We start from the raw sequence: 22,067 nt of genomic DNA on the forward strand, positions 1-22,067 counted from the left end.
CATGCACGTCTTTTATTTGGAATTCCGGCAGTCCAGTGGCATGAGGCATGACATGACATGACATGACATGAGTTTGTAGGTCACATCACATTACGAACAGCTTAAATGTCACCTATTGTTCACTTTGTATGGGGACATTTAGTCATCTTTAACTGACATGGAATGCCCAACAGGATTCACTTTTGATGACATGTAACTATTGGCTCCCAAAAAACACAGCTAGAGACAGGGCGAGAGGAACAGTGATGACAAATGGTGGCCTATGGAATATGGATGGAATTACTTGAAAAGTAACTATCTTTCTATTTCTCTATCTCTGACACACACACAATAATAGGAGACATCTGTAAAGATATACTTTTTATTTGAAAATTATTACTTCATTCTCACTGCCATCATGGATTGAGTCCTAACATAATATATTTATATAAAAATATGTCCACTCTAACTTAACAAAGCAATCAATACAAATGTCGGTATTAAGGCACTTGTTTATCAAAAATGGATGAAAGTCTGAAATCTTTCACAATCATTTGGCTTGACAGTTGGGGTGTGATCTGATTTTAAATTGTTCGACAAGTTAAATGTATTAGAAGCAGTACCATTATTTTTCAGGTTCTAATGAGTTCTACAACTAGGCCTACACTACCTAAAAAATTACATCACTTTGAACTTGTGAGACAACAGACAGAAAAAAAAAACTAATAAAACATTACTCTTTCCAGCGAAAAAAAACTAATAAAACATTACTCTTTCCAGCGACATACTGCATTATTAATACAAACACAGAAAACAATTTGTGTGTGATGTAACAGCAAAAGTTTTGTATTTGACATCACAGTTCTGACAACAGAGCGAAGTTCAATGCCCATAATAGCTAGTGGCGGCTTTTACAGAATACAGAAATTGGCATGTGAAGCTTTCAGCGGCCTCACATCCATCAACTTAATTTGCACTGCCACCCTTCACTCCCTCTGTAAAGGTAGACTTTGGTTTGATTTAAATCCTTGCAATAAAACATGTGAGTTACGTGAGGTTTAGTTTATGTGACTAAAGGGTTCCGTTCCGGTGTTCTGACATAACGAGAGAGTGTGACGTCACTGTGTGAGATCACGGTGAACTCTTAGTCACCTACAGATGACAAGTGTGTACTGGAATGTGCATTAACCCTTTTGGTCCACTATCTATGTCATCTCAAAGTCTACATTCAGTAATAAAGAGTGAAATTACACACATGGACACACACACACACACACACACACACACACACACACACACACACACACACACACACACACACACACACACACCTAACTAATTTTCGAATCAAAGTAAATGAAGAAAAAAAAAATTAAATTAAGGCCACGGGAATGCAAGAATCAAAGGCATAAGGCTCTCCTACCTTATACTCTTAAAGACATGTTACTCTACCCTTCTAAAACACAAAACTAACTAACCAAGTCGTCACTAAGAGAAATATAGGTCAAGAAGAAATATTTAAACAGATAGTGTGACACAACAGGAAACAGCATGAAATCAGAGTGAATGGTGTTATGGGTTTCCACTTTGTACATTAGCTTCTTTGATAATGTCTTTTTGCAAACAAAATAAATAATGAACAGTAATCAAAATAAAATACAAACAACCTGAATTGATGTGAACCAGCAAGGTAGTAGAGGACTATACACAGACTACACAGCTGCTGTACATATAAACAAATGAAAAATATCTTGGCTCACAGTTCCTTCATCCCTCAATCATCTCCACGCAATGCATCTTGGGATCTGTAGTTCCAGTGGTTGATTTCACAGCCCAGGCATGTTAGAATGCTGCTTTCTTCAGCCATATGCATATACATTAGAAGAGGCCCTTTAGATTGCACAAAGAGTTCTTTTGAGCAACGGTGCCCCCACACCCCCCTCTTTCCCAAACACATACACACACACAAAGGAAGACTGTGTCCATCACACACACACACATGGTTCTGATCGTCACACATAGGCACTAGACTGCTTAAGACACTGACTCTTGTTCTGGGAGCTCAGAACTTATGCTGAAGTTCCCCCTGATGAGGCCTTGCCCTCCTCCACTCTCCCCTCCTCCCTGGTGGACTTACAGTGTGACATGTTCGAGTTGGAGCTGGAGGAGTTGGACTCGGCCCTGTCCTGCTGATCATTATAAAGTAGAGATTATAAACAGCAATCCCATCATGCTTCTCTGTCTCTCTGTCTCTCTCTCTCTGCTGCACTGGCTAGGCCTCGCCATCCCACAGGCACAGCTGCTTGTGAGGCACGTAGTAGGTGAAGTGGTAGCCCTTGCTGCAGCTCTTGATGCCACACTTGTAGGGGTTGCCACGGCCAGTGGTGTCCCGGTTGCGGCAGTACTTGAGCAGGCAGGGGTACCACTCCAGCCGCAGGCTAAAGGAGCAAGAGCACGCCTGCCACACGTCCTGCGCCTGTGAGCAGCTCTGCAACCCTGGTGTCTCCGCCGCCTGAGGGAGCAGCTCAAACATGGAGCCCTCCACGCCTGCAGGGGGAGACAGAGCACAACACAAACACCAAGTTTATTACCACTTTCTCCACTTGGAATTACTGTCTGTTATTACAACTTTGCTATTCCACAATTACATTTTTACAGTATTTTACTGAAGTTCTGCTGACGTTATAAAATGTCAGTACTTACAATCATGTCTTTTTATCTATGATACTTAAAGTTTTTGTCATAATTTGATTTCATTTTCAGTGAATTATGATTACTTATAAAGTGAATTTCCATTGACTACTGATTTTGTGCACTGTTGTCCTACATGGCTCTAGCTGACCATGTCAAAATTGAACTTTTGTTTGTTTCTGAGCAGAACCATACACAGTGAAACTCCAGGCCAACCCCTCAAAATAGGACATGTTCAAAGCACTGATGTATCTGTGAGACTGACATATAAAAATGTGCAAAGCCCAAAAGTACCAGTTTACAAATATAAAATGGTATAATTTCTGATGATTTCATAGTTTCAGAAATGCGTTTTGTATTTATGGATGTGAAGATGGGTGGTAAGCCAATTGTGTGTTGATGTCTAGTGCGAAGTGTGTGTGTGTGTGTATGATGTGAACTGGGTGGTGCGAGCTGGTTGGTGTGTGTGTGTGTGTGTGTGTGTGTGTGTGTGTGTGTGTGTGTGTGTGTGAATGGTGTGTTAATGGTATAATTATGGGGCCATTCCACTTGCCTCTTTCCAGCCAGTGTTTGACGTCAGCCTCGCGCGTGTAGACAGCCTCGCGGGCGACGCTACACATGTTGTGGATGTGTGCGCTCAGCTGCCAGCTCCGCGTCAGGTTGACCGCCACGTTCATGGTCATCTGCTCCACACCACGCCGCTCTTCCGCCGTGCGGATTGCATGCGGGTTTTTCTGTAGAACAGGAACGATCATGTCACTTCCTGCTACCCATGCCCACTCACTAACTCATTCTATCCCAAGCATCTCATTGTGAAACGTCTTGTACTCTCTACACACACTTCCTGACAAGTGAAAGTCATACACCAGAATTCCAAAAATTATGTTTCACAGCGTGTGTGTGTGTGTGTGTATGTGTCTGTGTGTGTGTGTGTGTGTGTGTGTGTGTGTGTGTGTGTGTGTATGTGTGTGTGTGTGTGTGTGTGTGTGTGTGTGTGTGTAGGCTGCACTGTATGTGTGAGTAGGCAATACTGACCTCACTAATGCTGATGTGTGTGTGTGTGTGTGTGTGTGTGTGTGTGTGTAGGCTGCGGTGTGTGTGAGTAGGCAATACTGACCTCACTGATGCTGGTGTGTGTGTGTGTGTGTGTGTGTGTTTGTGTGTGTGTGTTTGTGTGTGTTTACGTGTGTGCGTGCGTGCGTGTACTGTACTGACCTGTCGGAGTCGTGCCATGGACTCGCTGGGGATGATCTCGTTGCGGTTGAGGCGTGTGATGAAGCACAGGGCCTGGTACTGGCTCTGGCCTCTCTCCAGCTCCCCCAGGATCAGCGCCCGGAAGATCTTCACATCCTAAACGCACACACACACACACACACACACACATTTAATTATCTTGTTTGGAATGACTCATACGCTACTCACCAGGGCGGTGGTAGCGTAGTGGTTTACAGTTGAGGGTTCAATTCCTGGGTTCCGCTGTTGTGCCCTTAAGCAAGGCACTTAACCTCGAATTGCTCTTGGAACAATAGCCCTTTTACAATGATTGACATAAGTCGCTTTGAATAAAAGCGTCTGCTAAATGAATAAATGTAAATGTGATTACAACACCACAGCATCCAAATATTCACAAAGAGACAGTTTATGTTTCACATGGCAATACAAACAATATGCTAATAGATAGATAGATAATAATAGTCACAACCACATGAATAAATAAGTATAGTAGTATATAAGTATATATACACTCTTTTGATCCCGTGAGGGAAATTTGGTCTCTGCATTTATCCCAATCCGTGAATTAGTGAAACACACACAGCACACAGTGTACACACAGTGAGGTGAAGCACACACTAATCCCGGCGCAGTGAGCTGCCTGCATCAACAGCGGCGCTCGGGGAGCAGTGAGGGGTTAGGTGCCTTGCTCAAGGGCACTTCAGCCGTGCCTACCAGCCGTGCCTGGTCTTGGTTCGAACCGACAACCCTCCAGTTACAGGTCCGAAGTGCTAACCAGTAGGCCACGGCTGACCCAAGTTTTGCATGTTTGTATGGCTATGCCACATAGAATATAGACAGTGGCGTAACAAACCAATGGTGGGCCCAGGTGCGAGAGCGCTAAATAGAGTGCATATTAAGGGTAGAGATGACACCATGATTGCTGACAAAGAACAGTATTTGCCAATTTGTTTATAGAGTCTTATTCAGCCAAGTGATTTGTAATCCTCGGACACAGAGTTTGTAAACAAACATATCTCACCAATCACACTTCATGGAGTCACGCACATATGATGATCAAGCCTCGGCATTCATCGCTCTAGTCTGATCATCACTGGCGCCATGCAGAGACAGTAATGTCTGAATGGCCATTTAAGTGCACTGTGCAATAGTGGTACATATTTAACCATCTTCCCATCATTGCAGGGCTCTTGATACTTATAGCCTTGTGTCTATAGCTAGACACGAGCATAGGAGAGAGAATGATGAGAGAGAAAGAGAGTCCACCACAAGAAACGGCATATGCCCACAGCCCTGTTATTAGACCTGACTTGATCCCATCCTCTCGTATGGAAAAATGTGGGAAAAAAATGGAAAAATGAGAGGCATTTTTTTGGTCTTAAATAGAGATCTTCTGGAGATCTTCTGTCTGCGCGGCAGCTGGTCTAGCCTTTGGGTTTTAAAGATGTCAGTTTGCACTTTTCTATTGACGGAGGTTAGCTCAGCCCAGCACAGCACAGCTCTCTGTGTGGAGTGTGGAAGGGGAGCGATATCCCAGCCCAGCTGTGTCAGGGACTGCACTCTCCAGCCAGGGAATGGGGGAAGAGGGAAAAAGGGGAAAGAGCTCTATTTAAGGCACAGTGATTCATGTAGAGGAGGAAATGGACACACAAACACACACAGAGAGACAGAGAGAGAGAGAGACACACACAGAGAGAGAGAGAGACACACAGACACAAACGCGAGGGAGACAGAAGCTGTTTCCACTCTTGGAGTTGGCTCGGATCAGGAATGACATTTTCAAGTTGGGCTCTGGAGTCAAAGGCCTGAATGACTGAACACGGGATGACAGCACACACACACACACACACACACACACACACACTGGGATCCTCTACTGGTGCTGGCAACAAGGCAGTAGCCCCAGACCAATAAAATCCTCAGCACAATGAGACAGAGGGGTGGAGTGTCAAAGAGAGGAAAGGAGAACGGGGGACAGAGGAGAGGAGAGAAGACCAAAATGCTCTACCACTGATTTGTCAGCTCGTTCATCAACCTGCCATCCTTCACCCCAAGCACACACCTACATCTGATATGCTGACACATATGAATAGACATTATTCTCAACACATTTCTGTGTAAATGGACATTAAATATCTTATCTTACAAGCAAACTCTGACAAACAAAATAGGGTGCTAAATATGCTCTTGAACACACACACACACAGAGGACCAGTATGGAGAGATGCTGCCTGCACCACACACACACATACGCAGATATCCTTCTAACACAAACACACTACTCCTCCGTATTTCACACTGGCATCTCAGTCTGACAGTCTCCAGAGGGGACAGAGACTTCCAGAGATTGATTCCCAAGCCAGAACAGCACTTGGACAGTATCCACACACACACAAAGTGAGCTACATGCCACACACACACACACACACACACACACACACACACACACACACACACACCTCTAAGCCCTCTCGCTCTGTTTGCTGTGCATCCTCTCCCAGAGGTCTCCATCTGGTCAGCAGCGCTGGTAAATATTACCCCCCTCACTTATCTGCTAAAGACAACATCTCAGACAGCCCCATCCTGACAGCACAGAGGCTACTCCCTCACTAGGCTTAAACAACGCACACACACACACACACACACACACACACACACAGTCTTCACACAGTCTTCTCAGCAAAACACACACACAAGCAGTCTTAACACTGAAACAACACCAGTTGCACTCAGTCACACACACACACTAACGAAACCCCCCAGCTGTCCTCATATAGTGTTGCTCGAACAGCAGCAGTCGGCCCCTCAGAGTTCCACTGCTAACCAGAAGCTGGAACCGTTTCACTACAAAGCAATACAAGCAGAGACAATAATAATGGATCTCTCTACATTATGGAGCTACAGGAGACGTGAAGCAATCCCCAAACACAGGAGGGCTGTGAAGGAGCGCAGGCGATGGGGGAGGGGAGGACACGCTCCCCTCCTCTTCCCCCTCCCTCACGCCCTCAACACTCTTCGTTAGGCCCAGGACAGGAGGCTATGGTGCTGAGACCTCCCAGTAGGCAGATAAACAAGGTGGTGTCGGGTTCAGCATGTGTGTGTGTGTTTGTGTGTGTGTGTGTGTGTGTGGGGTGTGTGGGTGTGTGGGTGTGTCTGACTGTGTTTCTGTGTGACTGTGAAGGGGGTTATATAGCCCCTGGCGCACACACACTCTCTTTCTCACACACATACTGTAATTACAGGGAAGCAGAGGCATCAGTCCCCCAATAAGCACCTCACTGAAAGACAAGAGAGTGCCACCAGCAGGGGAGGGTCAGGCCCAGTCAGACGCACATATGGTTATAGTAGACACACACACACTCACACTCACACGCACACTCACACGCACACTCACACGCACACTCACACTCAGACACAGGCCCAGTCAGACGCACACATGGTTATAGTATAGACACACACACACACACACTCTCACTCACGGCCAGTCAGATACAAACACATATGCTACAACACTATAGTAACTCGGCCCATATTCCCCCTTTCTCATCTCATTCACATGCTGTGGTTTAGCAGTCACACACACATATACTCTGTCCTGCATGTCACACATACTCACACAGCAACACACGCATGCACACACACACACACACACACACACACACACACACACACACACACACACCTGTGTGTATCTTCATCAGGCTCCGGTAGCCTCAGTCTGCCTGGGAATGGCTTTACTGGGAACATAGCCCTGAGTGTGTGTGTGTGTGTGTGTGTGTGTGGGAGGGGGTATGGACTATCTGACTATCTGACCCTGATTGAGTGAGATTGAACGTGCCCAGCTGCTCCTCTCATGCTGTGAACACAATTGTCCCCCACTGTGTGAGAGCATGACTGGGTGGATGACCCCATGTAAGAGTGAACGTGCCCATCTGACCCCCGTCTGTGAAGGCACATGACATGACTAGCTGACCCTGTGGGAGACTGAACATGCCCAGATGACCCTCACCATGGGACACACAAAGAGCTGGACCAAAGTGGGAACGATCTGGGGAACGGCCATATTGGCACTCAGTGAAAGAATATTACTGGCTGAGCGGAGCCATCTCTAAAAAATGAACGTGCCCAGCTTGGTCACTGTGATAAAGCACTTGACTAGCTAGTTCGCATCTGTGAGAATGAACGTGCCCAATGCTGACCTTTTCTGAATGGTGACTGGCTACCCTCACAACATTGTTGTGTAGGAACATGCCTCCACTAGCCACTGAATGACCCTTTCACTACAAGGTGAATCAACAGTTCAGATTCACACTCCATCAGTTATGAAAACAGACCCGGTTACACAATGCCGCCACTCACGACTCAGTGGGCACAAACACAACTTCCACACACTGACTGATCCACAGGTGAAGGGTGCAGTTTTGGCAGTGTAACAGTTTGTGGTTAAGCGCTACGTCACCTACACTAGTGTACTTTCCACAACAAACAGCGCGTCATGCAACCACGCGATCACAACATCAGGGCCTTGGCACACAATATCAAAAAATGAAATCCCTCTGGAGTGCAGAGCGTGTTGTCACAGGTACGCTGCTGTTAGTAACGTTATTACATGATCCTAAGCCTTCCATCGCAGCGGCTTCCTCACACTCAGGTGACAGCAGACAGTAGGCGGTTAGGTAATGCCTGCTGCTGGTTGCCAAACACAGACATGTTTTTGCCTTAGGAGTGTGTGTGTGTGTGTGTGTGTGTGTGTGTGTGTGTGAGAGAGAGAGAGAATATCCCTGTTGGCTCGCTCTAAACGCTGCACAAACATCGTAACTCATGAAGAAAAACACACTTTAAGCATAACTCACTTTAAGCAGTATTAAAACCACACACACACAGACACACAGATACACAGACAGACACACACACACACCTCTGTGCTCCCGCAAGGAGTATGGATTTATTGGTAGAGTGCTCGAGAGTAATAATTACTGCCTGATGACATGAGGTCTAAATCACTCCCAGGTCTCCCTCTCATGCAGCCATAATTACAGAGAGTGGGCTCGTATGGTGCTATATGTGGAGACGACTTGAAGATCCGGTTTCGCAAAAAAATATCCTTCCACACTTAGTGTTTATAGTTGAACTCAAAGCCAGACCATCTTCAAAGATTAAGGAGATGTGAGCTTTATTGAATTTAGATTGAGTCAACCTTTCAAAAATAGAGATGGTGCGTGCATTCTGTGCTCCATAAAGTTCTACATTCACCCACGGCACAGCTGAGTCAGACTTAGCCATCAACAAAAAAAGAAAAAAGAAAATGAAATAGAAAAGAAATTGAGCCACAAATCTTGCCGAGATGAAGTCCAAAGCTGTCTGAAATGAAAAGCGCTGCCTCGCCCCAGACAGAAGAGTTCCGACTCCGGCTCCAGGAGCTAAGCTCCAGGCCCAGGGATCTCTCCCTGCACCCTGCCCAGCCCTGAATGCCTGTCCCTGGCCACGGCCCAGCGCTTTCCGGCCTGTGGACACCTCCAGCCCCTGCCACACTGCCCCCTCTGATCCCTCACAATGCAGGCCTCTGCCAAGCGTCTCCAGGGGCTCTGCCCCACTTCCTGTTGGCCAATCCCCCCGCATAGACCCTGTTTGTTTGATAAAGTCGGACGCTGGGAGCGCGCCAGGGCCAGGCCTGCAGATTAACTCCACTTATTTCAACCAGGCAGTGGACGGGGTCACTGTAGAGACATCACAGAGGTTTTCTCTAATGTCTTTAGCATGACTGGAGAAAGAGACAGACAGAGAGAGAGAGAGAGAGAGAGAGAGAGAGAGAGAGAGAGAGAGAGATGGAGAGACTGAGTGAGCGAGTGAGTGAGAAATAGAGAGAATGGGAGACAGACAGAGACACAGAGAGAGTGAGCAAGTGAAAGAGTGAGTAAGTGAGTGAGAGAGAAATAGAGAGACAGAGAGGGAGAGAGAAAGTGAGTGGGTGAGAATGAGAGAGAGAAAAAGAGACAGAGAGAGAGAGAGAGAGAGAGAGAGAGTGAGTGGGAGATTGATGGGATTTCACCTCAGAGGTGTGAGGTGACACGGTGTGTGCCTACAGACTGGTCTCTCCAGGCCTGCCTCTTCTCCTTGCGCAATACCTCTGGAGAAAGAATTCCTGCTCTGCTTCACTTCACAGAAGTAGCGAGCGCCTAAAAACACGGCGCCATACACACGCAGCGCGGCGTAAAGAGCAGAGCAGGCGGCGAGCCAGCGGCAGAACAAACAAACGTCAAGGCGTGCCCACCGACCAGAGCAGAGTAGAGCAGAGTGGAGTAGAGCGGAGTAGAGTGGAGTAGAGCGACTCTCAACAACAGAGGCGCTGGCGGCAGCTGCAGCAGCAGCAGCTGGCCTGAGGCAGCTCACCCCACTTCCACGGCACGATGGTAAAACAAACTCGAAGCCTCCGCCCCACAGGGCCCTGTCTGCAGAGGAGGAGGAGGTGGAGGAGGAGGAGGAGGTGGAGGAGGAGGAGGTGGAGGAGGAGGAGGAGGTGGAGGAGGAGGAGGAGGAGGAGGAGGGAGGAGGAGGAGGAGTAGGAGGAGGTGGAGGAGGAGGAGGTGGAGGAGGAGGAGAAGGTGGATGAGAAGTAGGAGGTGGAGGAGTTGGGGGGATGGACTTGTTTTGGGATGCTTGAGATGTTTGCACTTGTGTCCGGTGAAGCGCACCACCCTGAATAGGCACAGGTGCACTACCTGATCCGCACCCCAAACAACACCTCACCTTCACCCCTCACCCCAAACCCCACACACACACCCACACACCCGTTGCACATAGGGGCGAAAGGGTCCAGACCCCCCAACAAAAGGCCCGGAAGAAAAGGAGGCTGGGAGGAGAAATGCTTGACTTGAGACTAATTATAGGAGGACTCACAGCAGGAATGTGATGCTCCTCACACCTGGCCTTACATGCACTTACACACCCCCTACACACACACACGCATGCACACACCCCGCAAACACACACACAACCACCCAATACATACACCCCGGCAAACACACACACACACACACACACACACAACCACCCAATACATACACCCCAGCAAACACACACACACACACACACACACACACATCCCCGCAAACACAAACACACAATACATACCCCTGCAAACACACACACACACCCCATACATACACCCTGCAAACACATACACACACACACATACACACACACCCCATACATGCAACCCCCAAATACACACACACATACACACACATAACCCTCAGAAGAGTTAACTTAAACCCCCCTCCCCCCTTCCCCCACCAGCCTTGCATGCACTCACACACCCCATGCATGCACTCACACACCCCATACATACACCCCCCAAACACACACACCCCTCAGAAGAGTAATCTTCAACCCCACCTTCTCCCTACCCTATCCCCCCTAGAGGAAAACATGAGGCCACGCAGCACCCAGACAAGAGTTCTGCCGCCGGAGGGACCACTTCATAAATCAGATTAATAGAACGCGCTCAGCGGGAGACTAGGAAAACAAACGGCGGGACAAAAGGTGGACGTGGCTTATTAAATACGGGGCGCCTTCACCAGACGCCGTGCAATGCTGGGGTTTCGAGAGGACATCTCTAGAGGCAACGTCCTCTTTTCCATGTATCTGTATCTGTGTGTGTAATATGACTGTGTGTATATGTCAGTTTGAGCATGTTCGTGTGTAAGTCCAAGTATTTGAAAGATGAGTGGAAGTGTTCATTCATTCATACAACCTTTATTTAATTCATGGAAATTGTGTGTGTGTGTGTGGGTGTGTGTGTGTGTTTGTCTGTGTGTATATGTATCTGTGTGAGAGAGTTTGTGTGCGTGTGTATGTGAGTTTGTGTGTGTGTATGTGTGTGCGTGTGAGTGTACGTGTCTGTGTGTGTGTGTGTGTGAGTGTGTGTCGGTGCCTGTGTGTTTTGGCTGCGGTGACCCGGCTCCAGTGCAGTGTTGATCTAAGGGCAGTTCTCTCAGTGCACAGCTCTGTGCTGTTTGTGCCTACGCTGCATTTCAGCATGTAATGAGATCGCCGCTCCTGCTCTCGCCCCACCCCCGCCCCCCCACTCCACACACACACACACACACACACACACACACTCCTGCTCTCGCTCCCTCTGCATCCACTCACCACAGAGGACCTGTCTGGAGAAACGCTTCCAGCATCACACACACACAAACACAGACACACCCACACACACACACACACACACACACACACACTATCCATCCACTCACCACAGAGGACCAGTCTGGAGAGACGCTGCCTACACGAAAACACACACACACACACACACACACACACAGACAGACACACACACACACACGCTCTCTCTCTCTAACTCACACACACACACACACACACACACAGACACACCCCCACAATCCTGCTCTCGCTTCCTCTGCATCCGCTCACCACAGAGGACCAGTCTGGAGAGACGCTGCCTGCACCACAGCCAGCACACACACACACACACTTACCTGTGCTCTAGCAGCAGATGAGTGACGAAAGTGACTAAAAGCAGATGAATGAGTCTGCTAAATGAACAGAAGTGCTTTCAGCATGTGTGTACATCCGGACAGCGTGAGGTTGAGCCGCACTCTGGACCCCTCTCAGCCACCTGGGCGCTTTTCCAAGCACATGGTTCAGTGACGGACCTGGTACATGAACTCATATTAGGTGGTAAACCTGGTACGTGGTAAGTGGTAAAACTTTTAAAAAGAGGAGCCCCTTTGGCTTTGTTTTGCAATTGGGTCATTCCACATCAATTCAACCAGGGCCCACACACTTAGGGTCTCAAAAAATTCTGAAAAAATTACCAGGTGTACCTATGTTGCAGGAGACACACTGTAAAATTACTCTATGTAAGATCAATACTTTCCAAGATACAGCCAGTTTTACAGGGGAGGGGGTGTCGATTTTGTTCGGGTTCTTTTTGTCAAAGTTCACAAGCCCACAGCGCAGAACTAAACCATGGGAGGCTCAAATTTTGCATGCTGGTACATAAATGGGAATAGTATGTAACAAAATAGTCACGTTTGGTCTGGATAATCCTGCATGGTCATAGCTGTCCCCTCAAAGTTGATAATGTTATTGGAGTTTTGGCTAGGCTCTGTTTAAAGCCTTTAGAAGACATATTGTACTCAACATAGGCTCTTGATTTATTTTCCTTTACTGAGATAAGTAGAAACACTCTCACAAAAACAATGAACAGAAAATAAATTCCTTCAGGGCTTGAACAGCAGACCTTAGAAGTCTAAAAAATCATTTTGTTCTCATTTTATTTTCAGAGCACCTAAAACACCTTGTGGGAATATACAAAGATTTTTAAATATTTTTTTTTTTCTTTATTCTCCATGATCTTTTCTTTTTTAAACACCAATTTGACTTGTCTTATGCAAATCTTTCGTTTTCATTTTTCACCCTGAACATGGGTAAAATGCCCATTGACATCAATATGTTTTGTATAGAGCTGGGCATACATCCACAGGTGGCATGTGGTGACTCTATATAAAACATATTGATGTTTGGGGCATTTTGCCCATGTTCAGGGTGGAAAATAAAAGAAAGATTTGCATGGACAAGTCAAATTGGTGTTTTCAAAAAGAAGGGATCATGGAGAAAAGGAAAAAACATATTTAAAACATCTTTGTATATTCCCACAAGGTGTTTGGGTGCTCTGAAAATGATAACCAAAATGATTTTTCAGGACTTGTGAGGTCAAGCTGTTCAGACCCTGAAGGGATTTATTTTCTGTTCATTGCTTTTTGTGAGAGTGTTTCACTTATCTCAGTAAGGAAAATAAATCAAGAGCCTATGTTGAGTACAAATATGTCTTCTGAAGGCTTAAACAGAGCCCAGCCAAAAACTCCAATAAAATTTGTATCAACTTTGAGGGACAGCTATGACCATGCAGGATTATCCAGACCAAACGTGACGATTTTGCTACATACTATTCCTATTTATGTACCACCAAGCAAAATTTGAGCCTCCTATATGGTTTAGTTCTTTATGCTGTGGGCTTGTGAACTTTGACAAAAAAAGAGGCTGGACAAAATCGACACCCCTGTAAAACTGGCTGTATCTTGGAAAGTATTGATCTTACATAAGAGTAATTTTACAGTGCGTCTCCTGGGTAACATAGGTACACCTGGTAATTTTTTCAGAATTTTTGAGACCTAAGTGCGGGGCCCTGGTTGAACTGACGTGGAATGACCCAATGAGAATGAAGCCAAATGGCTCTTTTATTAGGAGATTTTAAGTACCCTGAATCAACTCACCCAGACAAGTCACTAAGCCACATACTTGAACCCCCACCACACACACACACACACACACACACACACACACACACACACACACACACGACACACACACACACACACACACACACTCTCCACCCCCCTGGTTTGACCGGTTCACTTCTGACACATTCATCCACAGAGAGAGGGCAACAGTGTTTTCCATTTAACACTCATTCCATATCTGCATTTGCATATATCCACACGCACATCTGTTGCTCAACACCAACATGTCAGACTGTGGGACCAGGACTATACTCGGGTGGCTTCACCAGATGTAGACTTTTCCAGCACAACGAGTAGGAGGATGTTGCTGACGCAGAGGAACTCAACTTCCTCCTCACTGAAACACACACACACACACACACACACACACAGGCTCATCATGGATCAGCATAGCACAGCAACAGTTAGCCTGTCTCCAGTGAACCTGTTTTTGGTGTCATCTAGGGTGAGCACACCTTCCCTGAGCGAAGAGAATGGCTTTGAGAGACACTGTTTACTCTGCAGACTTCATTGACATTGCAGTCCTCAGTGAGCACTAACCAGACACTGAACTCACCTCAGAGGGAGAGAGAGAGAGGGAGAGGGAGGGGTAGAGAGAGGGAGAGAGAGGGGGAGAGGGAGAGAGAGAGAGAGAGAGAGAGAGAGAGAGAAAGGGATTAAGAGAGAGATAGAAAGCTGAGGACTGTGTACTATCCGTGTCCACAGCATTCATTCAGCATGCACAAACCAGATGCTGTACATTAACTTCAGAGAGAGAGAGAGAGAGAGAGAGAGAGAAGAGAGAGAGAGAGTTCTAAAACTTGTGAGTTTTTAATAAATAAAATTGTTTCCATGTTCTGTTCTACACTATGGCAAGAGTGGTGGTGTGGGGGTTGCTTAATGTCTGTCCAGATCATTCACTAAAACTGCAAACCTGGAGCTCAAATCTGTCATTCTGCCATTTGCCTCAACATAAACTCTCAAAGAGCCGACCAATAGGAAACACACCACTACTGCAGCCTCTATTCAAACTGCGCATAAGAGTATCAACCAGCTTTCATTTCACTTAACACACCTTGTTTTATGATAACTCTTTTATTTGTGGCCTTCCGGACTGGTGGTTTGTGTGTTGTGTGTGTGTGTGTGTGTGTGTGAGAGAGAGAAAGAGTCAAGTTGAGCCAGGACACACCCTAGAGAGCTCCCTTTAACAGCATGCTTTGGCTGCTTTGTGTGTGTGTGTGTGTGTGTGTGTGTGTGTGTGTGTGTGTGTGTGTGTGTGTGTGTGTGACTGCGGGGGTTGTATTGTGAAGAAGCTGACAGGGAAGTTCAAAGGTGCCGCGCCAGGAGAGGAGTGAAGAGGAACGTCGGGGAGGGGGGGGGGGGGCGTCGGGGAGAGGAGGGGGGGTCTGAGCGCGGCTCTGGTCTGTCGGCCGTCTGTTCTGTGGGAAACTGGGATAGCTCCATTATCTGCTGCACTCCAGAGCCCAACATCTGTCAGGCCCACGCTAACATATCAGAGGCACACATCTGAGCTGCACAGCAGAGCACAGCACATGAGAACAGAGCAAAGAAGAGAGGAGCTGACCACAGCCCAGGGGGAGAGAGAGAGAGAGAGAGAGAGAGGGGGGGAGAGAGAGAGAGAGAGAGAGAGAGAGAGAGAGAGAGAGAGAAGAGAGAGAGAGAGAAAGAGAGAGAGGGGAGAGAGAGAGAGAGAGAGAGAAGGCCAGGCAATTGAAGGAAACCACACACATACACACACACTCTCTTTGTTCCTCCCTTAAATTCTAAAACTATATTCTTTCACCCTCTTCTCTCATCTTCATATATCTGAATAATTGTCATAAATCACTAAACTTTTAACACTAATACTTTTAAGATCCTCTACTGCTATTTATTACTCTTTCTGTTTATAACACAGTTTCCACCACACACACACACACACACACACACACACACACACAGCTATTGAGTGCCAGCAAATTTGGCTTGCGACACTTTTCACGAAATTCTCAGAAATATGGTTAAAGTGCAGAGGGCAGAGCGGGAAAGACCAGACCAGGGCATGCACACACACACACACACAGTGACTCATCTTGACAATCCATGCATGCACTCACTCTGAATAATCCAGATTTTGTATACACTCACAATCACGCACGCACGCACGCACGCACGTACACCACATACCCATCCCTCCATTCATGCCCAGAGTCATCTTCTGGCACACCTCTGACAGGAAAAGGTGACAATACCAGAGTAAAGCAGGCAAGTTTCTACAAGTGACACAACAGAATGGTGTGGCCATTTGGAGGCCACGGTGTGTTAAAAGACATGCACACACACACACACACACACACACACACACACACACACACACACACACACACACACACAGGTCTGCTGTGTAGAGGCATTTACTTGCTCAACACTCTGGAGCCTATAGGGCCAGGAGGTCAAGCTGCCTGCCCAAAACACACCTCTGAAAGCCTCTACTGAAGGGTCACACACACACACACACACACACACACACACACACACACACACACGCACCTTTCACCGATTTATCACTGCAACATTGAAACACATACAACAATGCTCCAAGGTTAATTTCATGGACATCGGCAAGGTCCAAGTTAGTTTTTTCCTCCCTTTCTCTCTCTCTCTAAGTTTCCATGCACTTGCCCAAGGTTAGGGGTAGATATGGGAGAGGAGAAGGGAGAGGGGCTGGTACGCCGCCAAGCGGGTCATGGATAGCCCAGTGGGGAGATGTTCATAAAGGCCAAGCACCACAAACACACACACATACACACACACAAACACAAAGGTGGGTGTGTGGAGAAACTGCCAATTCAAATCCACAGTTAGCCAAGTGACTCCTCATGGCCACTGTGTGTCCACATTAAGGCTACATCCACACTATTCCATTGTTTGTTTGAATCCAGAACACTTTTGTTTGTCTACACATGATCATCTTCACCTCTCCCCACACACACACACACACACACATCTACTCTTCTCCAGTGTTTTCAAGTCCCTGAAATGGAATAATTTGAAAATGTTCTTGGCCTCGTTTTCATTTGAAAACTCCATGGACATCACCAGTCTGATGGTTCTTCACTCTCCATGACAACTTTTTAGTAGCATGTAGTGCAGTGAAATTCTGCATTTTAAAAGTGCTGACAATTGTGTGAATGGTCATGTGATTTGAGCAAATGGTCACGTGATCCACGCTTCAGGGATTCAGGGATGTGGTCAAGGTTCCGGAATTGCAAACATGTGTCTGGACGGAGATCCTATGGACCCTTTCACCCACAAGACTTCCTTTTCAACATTCCATATGTTATCTTAATGCAGAAGAAGTAGATTGGGGCCCAAATAGAACGTTCAAGCATTGTTTTTGTTTACCTTGTTGAAAGGGTCCATACGTTATAAAAAACTAAGATCAGTGAAGGACAAATGGACACCAATACTGCATGGGCCACATGGGAGGACAGAGATGGGAGAATACCAGTGGGCTCATTCACACATGGGTCACATAGGGAGGCGCGTGTCTGTGTGTTAGCCTTGGTGTGAACACACACTAGTGGCTGTTCCAGCACATCCTGCAGGGCCTGATGGGTCTTAAACACGCAGACACACAACTGTGAGACATTTTTTCAACAGATGCGTAGGACTGGTGTCTTTTTTCAGTTTGTCTTTTGGCCTGTTTTTTTATTTGTTTGATTTTTTTTTTTTGTGAGCACATCTGTTTGTGATGAAGAGACTGAGAGCTCATCAGAGAAGTCTGTGTGTGTGTGTGTGTGGTGTGTGTGTGTGTCTGGCACATGATTGCAGAGATGGTGGGAGTTATTGTTTAAAGTAAACAGAGAAACATCCCAGGGAAACGCGACACCGTGCCACTTGAATTCAGTCCCAGACTCATCCTGTTCATGATATGACCCCCACACACACATTAATATTCTCTCTCTAATGTTTGCCATTTTCTTTCACTCCATTTCTTTATCAGTCCATCACTCACAGTCTCATTCTCTCTCTCTCTCTCTGTTTAATATACCTATCTGTCTCTTTCTCACTCTAGCTCTCATTTCTCTCTGTCTCTAATATCGCTCTCTCCCTCTCTCTCAGTTTGTTATGCCACCACTGTCCACTCCAGTCAGAGGGTAATGATTATCCCGGTGGCCAAAGTTCTATGGTAATTACGGTTTCATTCAGCTGGTTAGAACGCAATGCCTCAGGCCACGCATGACGCAGCTCCTGGAGATTGAGTGTGAGAAAGCGAGAGTGTGTGTGTGTGTGTGTGTGTGTGTGTGTATGTGTATGAGTGCCTTAAACAGTTTTAAATAACCAAATAACTGGTGAGCTTAATGTGAATTGAATTATGTGTTTTAAAGGGGCTGAGCTTTAGGACAGCACTGCATGTAAATGTGATAGTAAATGTGTGCATGTAAATGAGGCCTGTCTGGGCCCATTCCTCCTCCTGCTCTGACCGCTGATGCTCTGAGTGACTCATCAGGCTAATGAGGCGAAGCACGTGGTGCCTTCCCACCAGCAAACAGACACACACACACAGACACACACACACACACACATATGCACTACCCCTCTCATGTTGCGCCTTCCCTCCAGCAAACATCACATGACTGTGCTTACAGAAAGCCCCAGCAGGGGTAAACAATAAACAATAAACACACAGCTGGCTTGAACATAACACCGTCTCTGGGAGCGTAGCCTACAGTATATAGGCAGTGTAACCCAGATCTGGCCCAGATGAGGCACTCAGCTGGCCCAGAACTGGCTGGTGTGTGGGAGGCATGTGGGCCTTGGAGCACTGGCCAGCATTTGGCACACACAGCCTGAAACTGAGAAACCTCAGTACCCACATCACAGGAAGATGTGGGAGAAGATGCAAATGGACTGCAGTAATACTCATTACGGAGGAAGCACAGCTCTGTGGAGTGAACTCATTATGGGGGAAGCTTAACTACGTGCAGTTAACTTATTACAGGTGAAGCAGAGCTCTGTGGAGTGAACTCATTATGGGGGAAGCACAGCCACGTGCAGTTAGTTAATTCATTATGGGGGAAGCACAGCTAGGTGCAGTTAACTCACTACAGACTCAGGGATGGATTACTGCACGGGCCTTCCGGGCCCAGGGGCCCAAGGGGTCAGGGGGCCCTGAAGCCCAAGCCTTTGCATGGAATCATTGCCTCAATATCAACACATCAGGATGTAGGCTATGAATCTGATTGAATTTAGTATTGGCCATCCCCAAAATGCACCAGAATACAGGAAATCACATCAAACAAATTGAAACAATTCTGATGGAGGACCCCTAAACCCCCCTTCCACATATGCGACAATTAGCAGGGAGCCCTTAATACATGTGGGCCCAGGGGCCCGAAAGTTCATAATCCGTCCATGTACAGACTAAGCACAGCTACATGCAGTTAACACAGTATGGAGGAAGCACAGCTCTAAAGAGTTAACTGGTGGTCTAGTATGGTCTAGTAGTGACCTGTGACACTTCGCCCTAAGCCCGTACAGTCTGATTTAAGGACACGCTTATTGATTTAGCAGATGATATCATATCATGCAAAGTGGCTTACAGTACAGAGGTGCCCTATGATCAGTATGCTTGCCAGCTGGTTACTGAACTCTTGGTGTTGGTGACAGCATCTTCCTCTATACCAACTTCCTCCCTAACAGTTGACCTTCAGTAACATCACAAGTCTGCATAGTTCTGCTGCAAATCCAGCATGAGGAATGGACGTCACAGCTCATTCAGATTTCCATAAAGTCCCAGAGATAGCCTGAGTCTCAGATGAAAAACACATGCGAGAAGAAGAAAGAGAGAGGCCCCCCAAAAGCAACTGATAAAGAGAGAGAGAGAGAGAGGAGGAAGAGAGGAGGAAGAGAGGAGGAGGAGAGGACTCATGCTTTCTGCTTCCTCTACAGTACAGTGGAAAAGGATCATAAATCAGTCTTTGCATGGACGATATAGTGGAGACATCACCATGAGCAATGCAGAGTATCTCCACAGCGAGCTTTTCTAGAATGGTTCCAGCCCTGACGTGGCTAAGAACAGTCAGACCCCTGCCAGATGTATTCTAGTGTCTGTTTTTATTCTGTGAATGCTGAATTGATGTGAAGTACTGAATAATCATTCATTTCCAGCCATCTGGGTGAAAAACAATTGATCTGTTGGATCAGTGGCCTTATTTAATACACCAGGTTACGAAATGTGGATAACACGGTGCCACAGAAATGCCTAAAATGACAGTGTGTGAGAACAAAATCACAGATCACATCTAGAGGACCGGGCTGGAATGGACAGCATGTACAGTTGTAGATGACAGCAACTGTCTCAATTCAGACACAAAAGAACCCAAAGTTCACTTATTTTCATGGCACACCAGACATCATACACCTTGTTTCAGTGTGATTTCAGAATCAAGGGAGGGAACAAAAGGAAACGGAAAGTCAGATCCTAAAATAAAATATATAATTAATTTCGTGCTATTTAGAAACTCAAGTGTTTTACTGGGACTGTGAAAACTACTCTTTGACCCAAAACTAAAAATTTGTTGAGAATAGACTACCAGCGGCAGTGGTAAAAATGTGGTAAACTTTTTTTTTTTTACTTTACATGAGGAAATATACATTGTATTAAATATAGGCCTATATACACGCACATCAACTTACCTGCTTAAAATCAGCGACGAAAGTTATAAGTGTGCCATCTCCTTGTTTGTACTCCAAAGTGATGGAGTCGCGCTCACTGTCCGCCTCTAAAACTTCATTAGTGATTTGTCCATCAGCTAAGCGTACACGCACCTTTAATTCTGAGCAAAATCCCAGTGTAATTAAACTTATCACCCAGAGAAATAAACGTATCCGAACTGAAACCCGTAAAATCCACCTCGCAAACATCCCAAAACGTCCAACAAATCGCAGAAGCAGACTTGACTTGATTCTTGATAAGGAGTTCCGAAACGTCCCAGTTCAAGCTCACAAAATACTAAACTTATCTCAATCCGCCAACCTTGGAACATAGCCACGATCCTCTGCGCTGCTGGTATATAGGTCCTTGTTTTGTTTCCATACTTTTGAAGTAGTATAGAAAGCGGAGCATTCTGTGAATGTACTGGCAGATATTCTCTTTTGAGTGAACTACAGCTCAGCGCGACGCGAAATCAATCTCAGATTTTCACTCCGATCTGACTTCTCATTCAGGAACTTCCGACAGCTCCGGGCGGTAATTACAGACGCAGTGTGACACCTCTCAGTTTCTTTCAGAGACTTGTGCATGCTGCCTCGGTCTTGCTCTCTGTTTTTCTTCTCAACTGTTTTTTTTTTTACCTAACACTCACCGTCACTTCCTTCGCAATCCCAACTCCAGCGCAGTTCTTCCCTGGCCTCCAAAGTTTCACTGGCAGGGCTGCCTAGCCACGGACCCTTGTAAACTCTTAAAGGCATAGTGTACCAATCTCACGTTAGTTTAAGTATGAAAGTAGCCCAGACTGTGCATTGTATTTGCAGAAACTGATCAAGTCAAATACATTTTGAAGAATCATGTAAGTCGTCGCCTTTGATGAAGGTGTCAGCTAAAGAAATAGCTATAACTCCCATGATGAAAATACATGATTCACTCATAATAATAGGTAATGGAGTCTGCCAATGAATCATTAAAATTTACTTTACACACTTAGAACCTACAAAACAACTCTTGACATTTTCATTTTCTGTGCATACATGGATCACAATTAAATTCTACATTTTATATGACAAAATGCAATTTGAAAATAGGCCTGTGTAATTTGAGAACATTTGATTTAAAGCACATGCAAAATCAAAGTT

The 22,067-nt window shown here is 46.2% G+C and overlaps 1 protein-coding gene across 1 annotated transcript; it reads right to left on the reverse strand.

The window, feature by feature from the left end:
* Positions 1 to 384: 384 nt before the first annotated feature.
* On the reverse strand, positions 385 to 21,568 carry oafa (OAF homolog a (Drosophila)). The gene is made up of 4 exons (XM_048266706.1): positions 20,913 to 21,568; positions 3,886 to 4,020; positions 3,224 to 3,404; positions 385 to 2,526 (listed from the first exon to the last, which is right to left on the reverse strand). The coding sequence occupies exons 1-4, from the start codon at positions 21,138 to 21,140 to the stop codon at positions 2,252 to 2,254; spliced, it is 819 nt and encodes a 272-aa protein (XP_048122663.1). The 5' UTR covers positions 21,141 to 21,568; the 3' UTR covers positions 385 to 2,251.
* Positions 21,569 to 22,067: the final 499 nt, after the last annotated feature.

The sequence above is a fragment of the Alosa alosa genome, chromosome 16, assembly GCF_017589495.1.
Source record: "Alosa alosa isolate M-15738 ecotype Scorff River chromosome 16, AALO_Geno_1.1, whole genome shotgun sequence".
In the NCBI taxonomy this organism is placed as follows: Eukaryota; Metazoa; Chordata; class Actinopteri; order Clupeiformes; family Clupeidae; genus Alosa; species Alosa alosa.

Coding starts and splice junctions, on each gene's coding strand:
- oafa (XM_048266706.1), bottom strand. CDS start 21,140: ATGTTTGCGAGGTGGATTTTACGGGTTTCAGTTCGGATACGTTTATTT. Junction 4,021..20,912: donor TCGTCGCTGATTTTAAGCAG/GTAAGTTGATGT, acceptor GTGTGCGTTTAG/GATGTGAAGATCTTCCGGGC. Junction 2,527..3,223: donor CAAACACTGGCTGGAAAGAG/GCAAGTGGAATG, acceptor CTCCCCCTGCAG/GCGTGGAGGGCTCCATGTTT.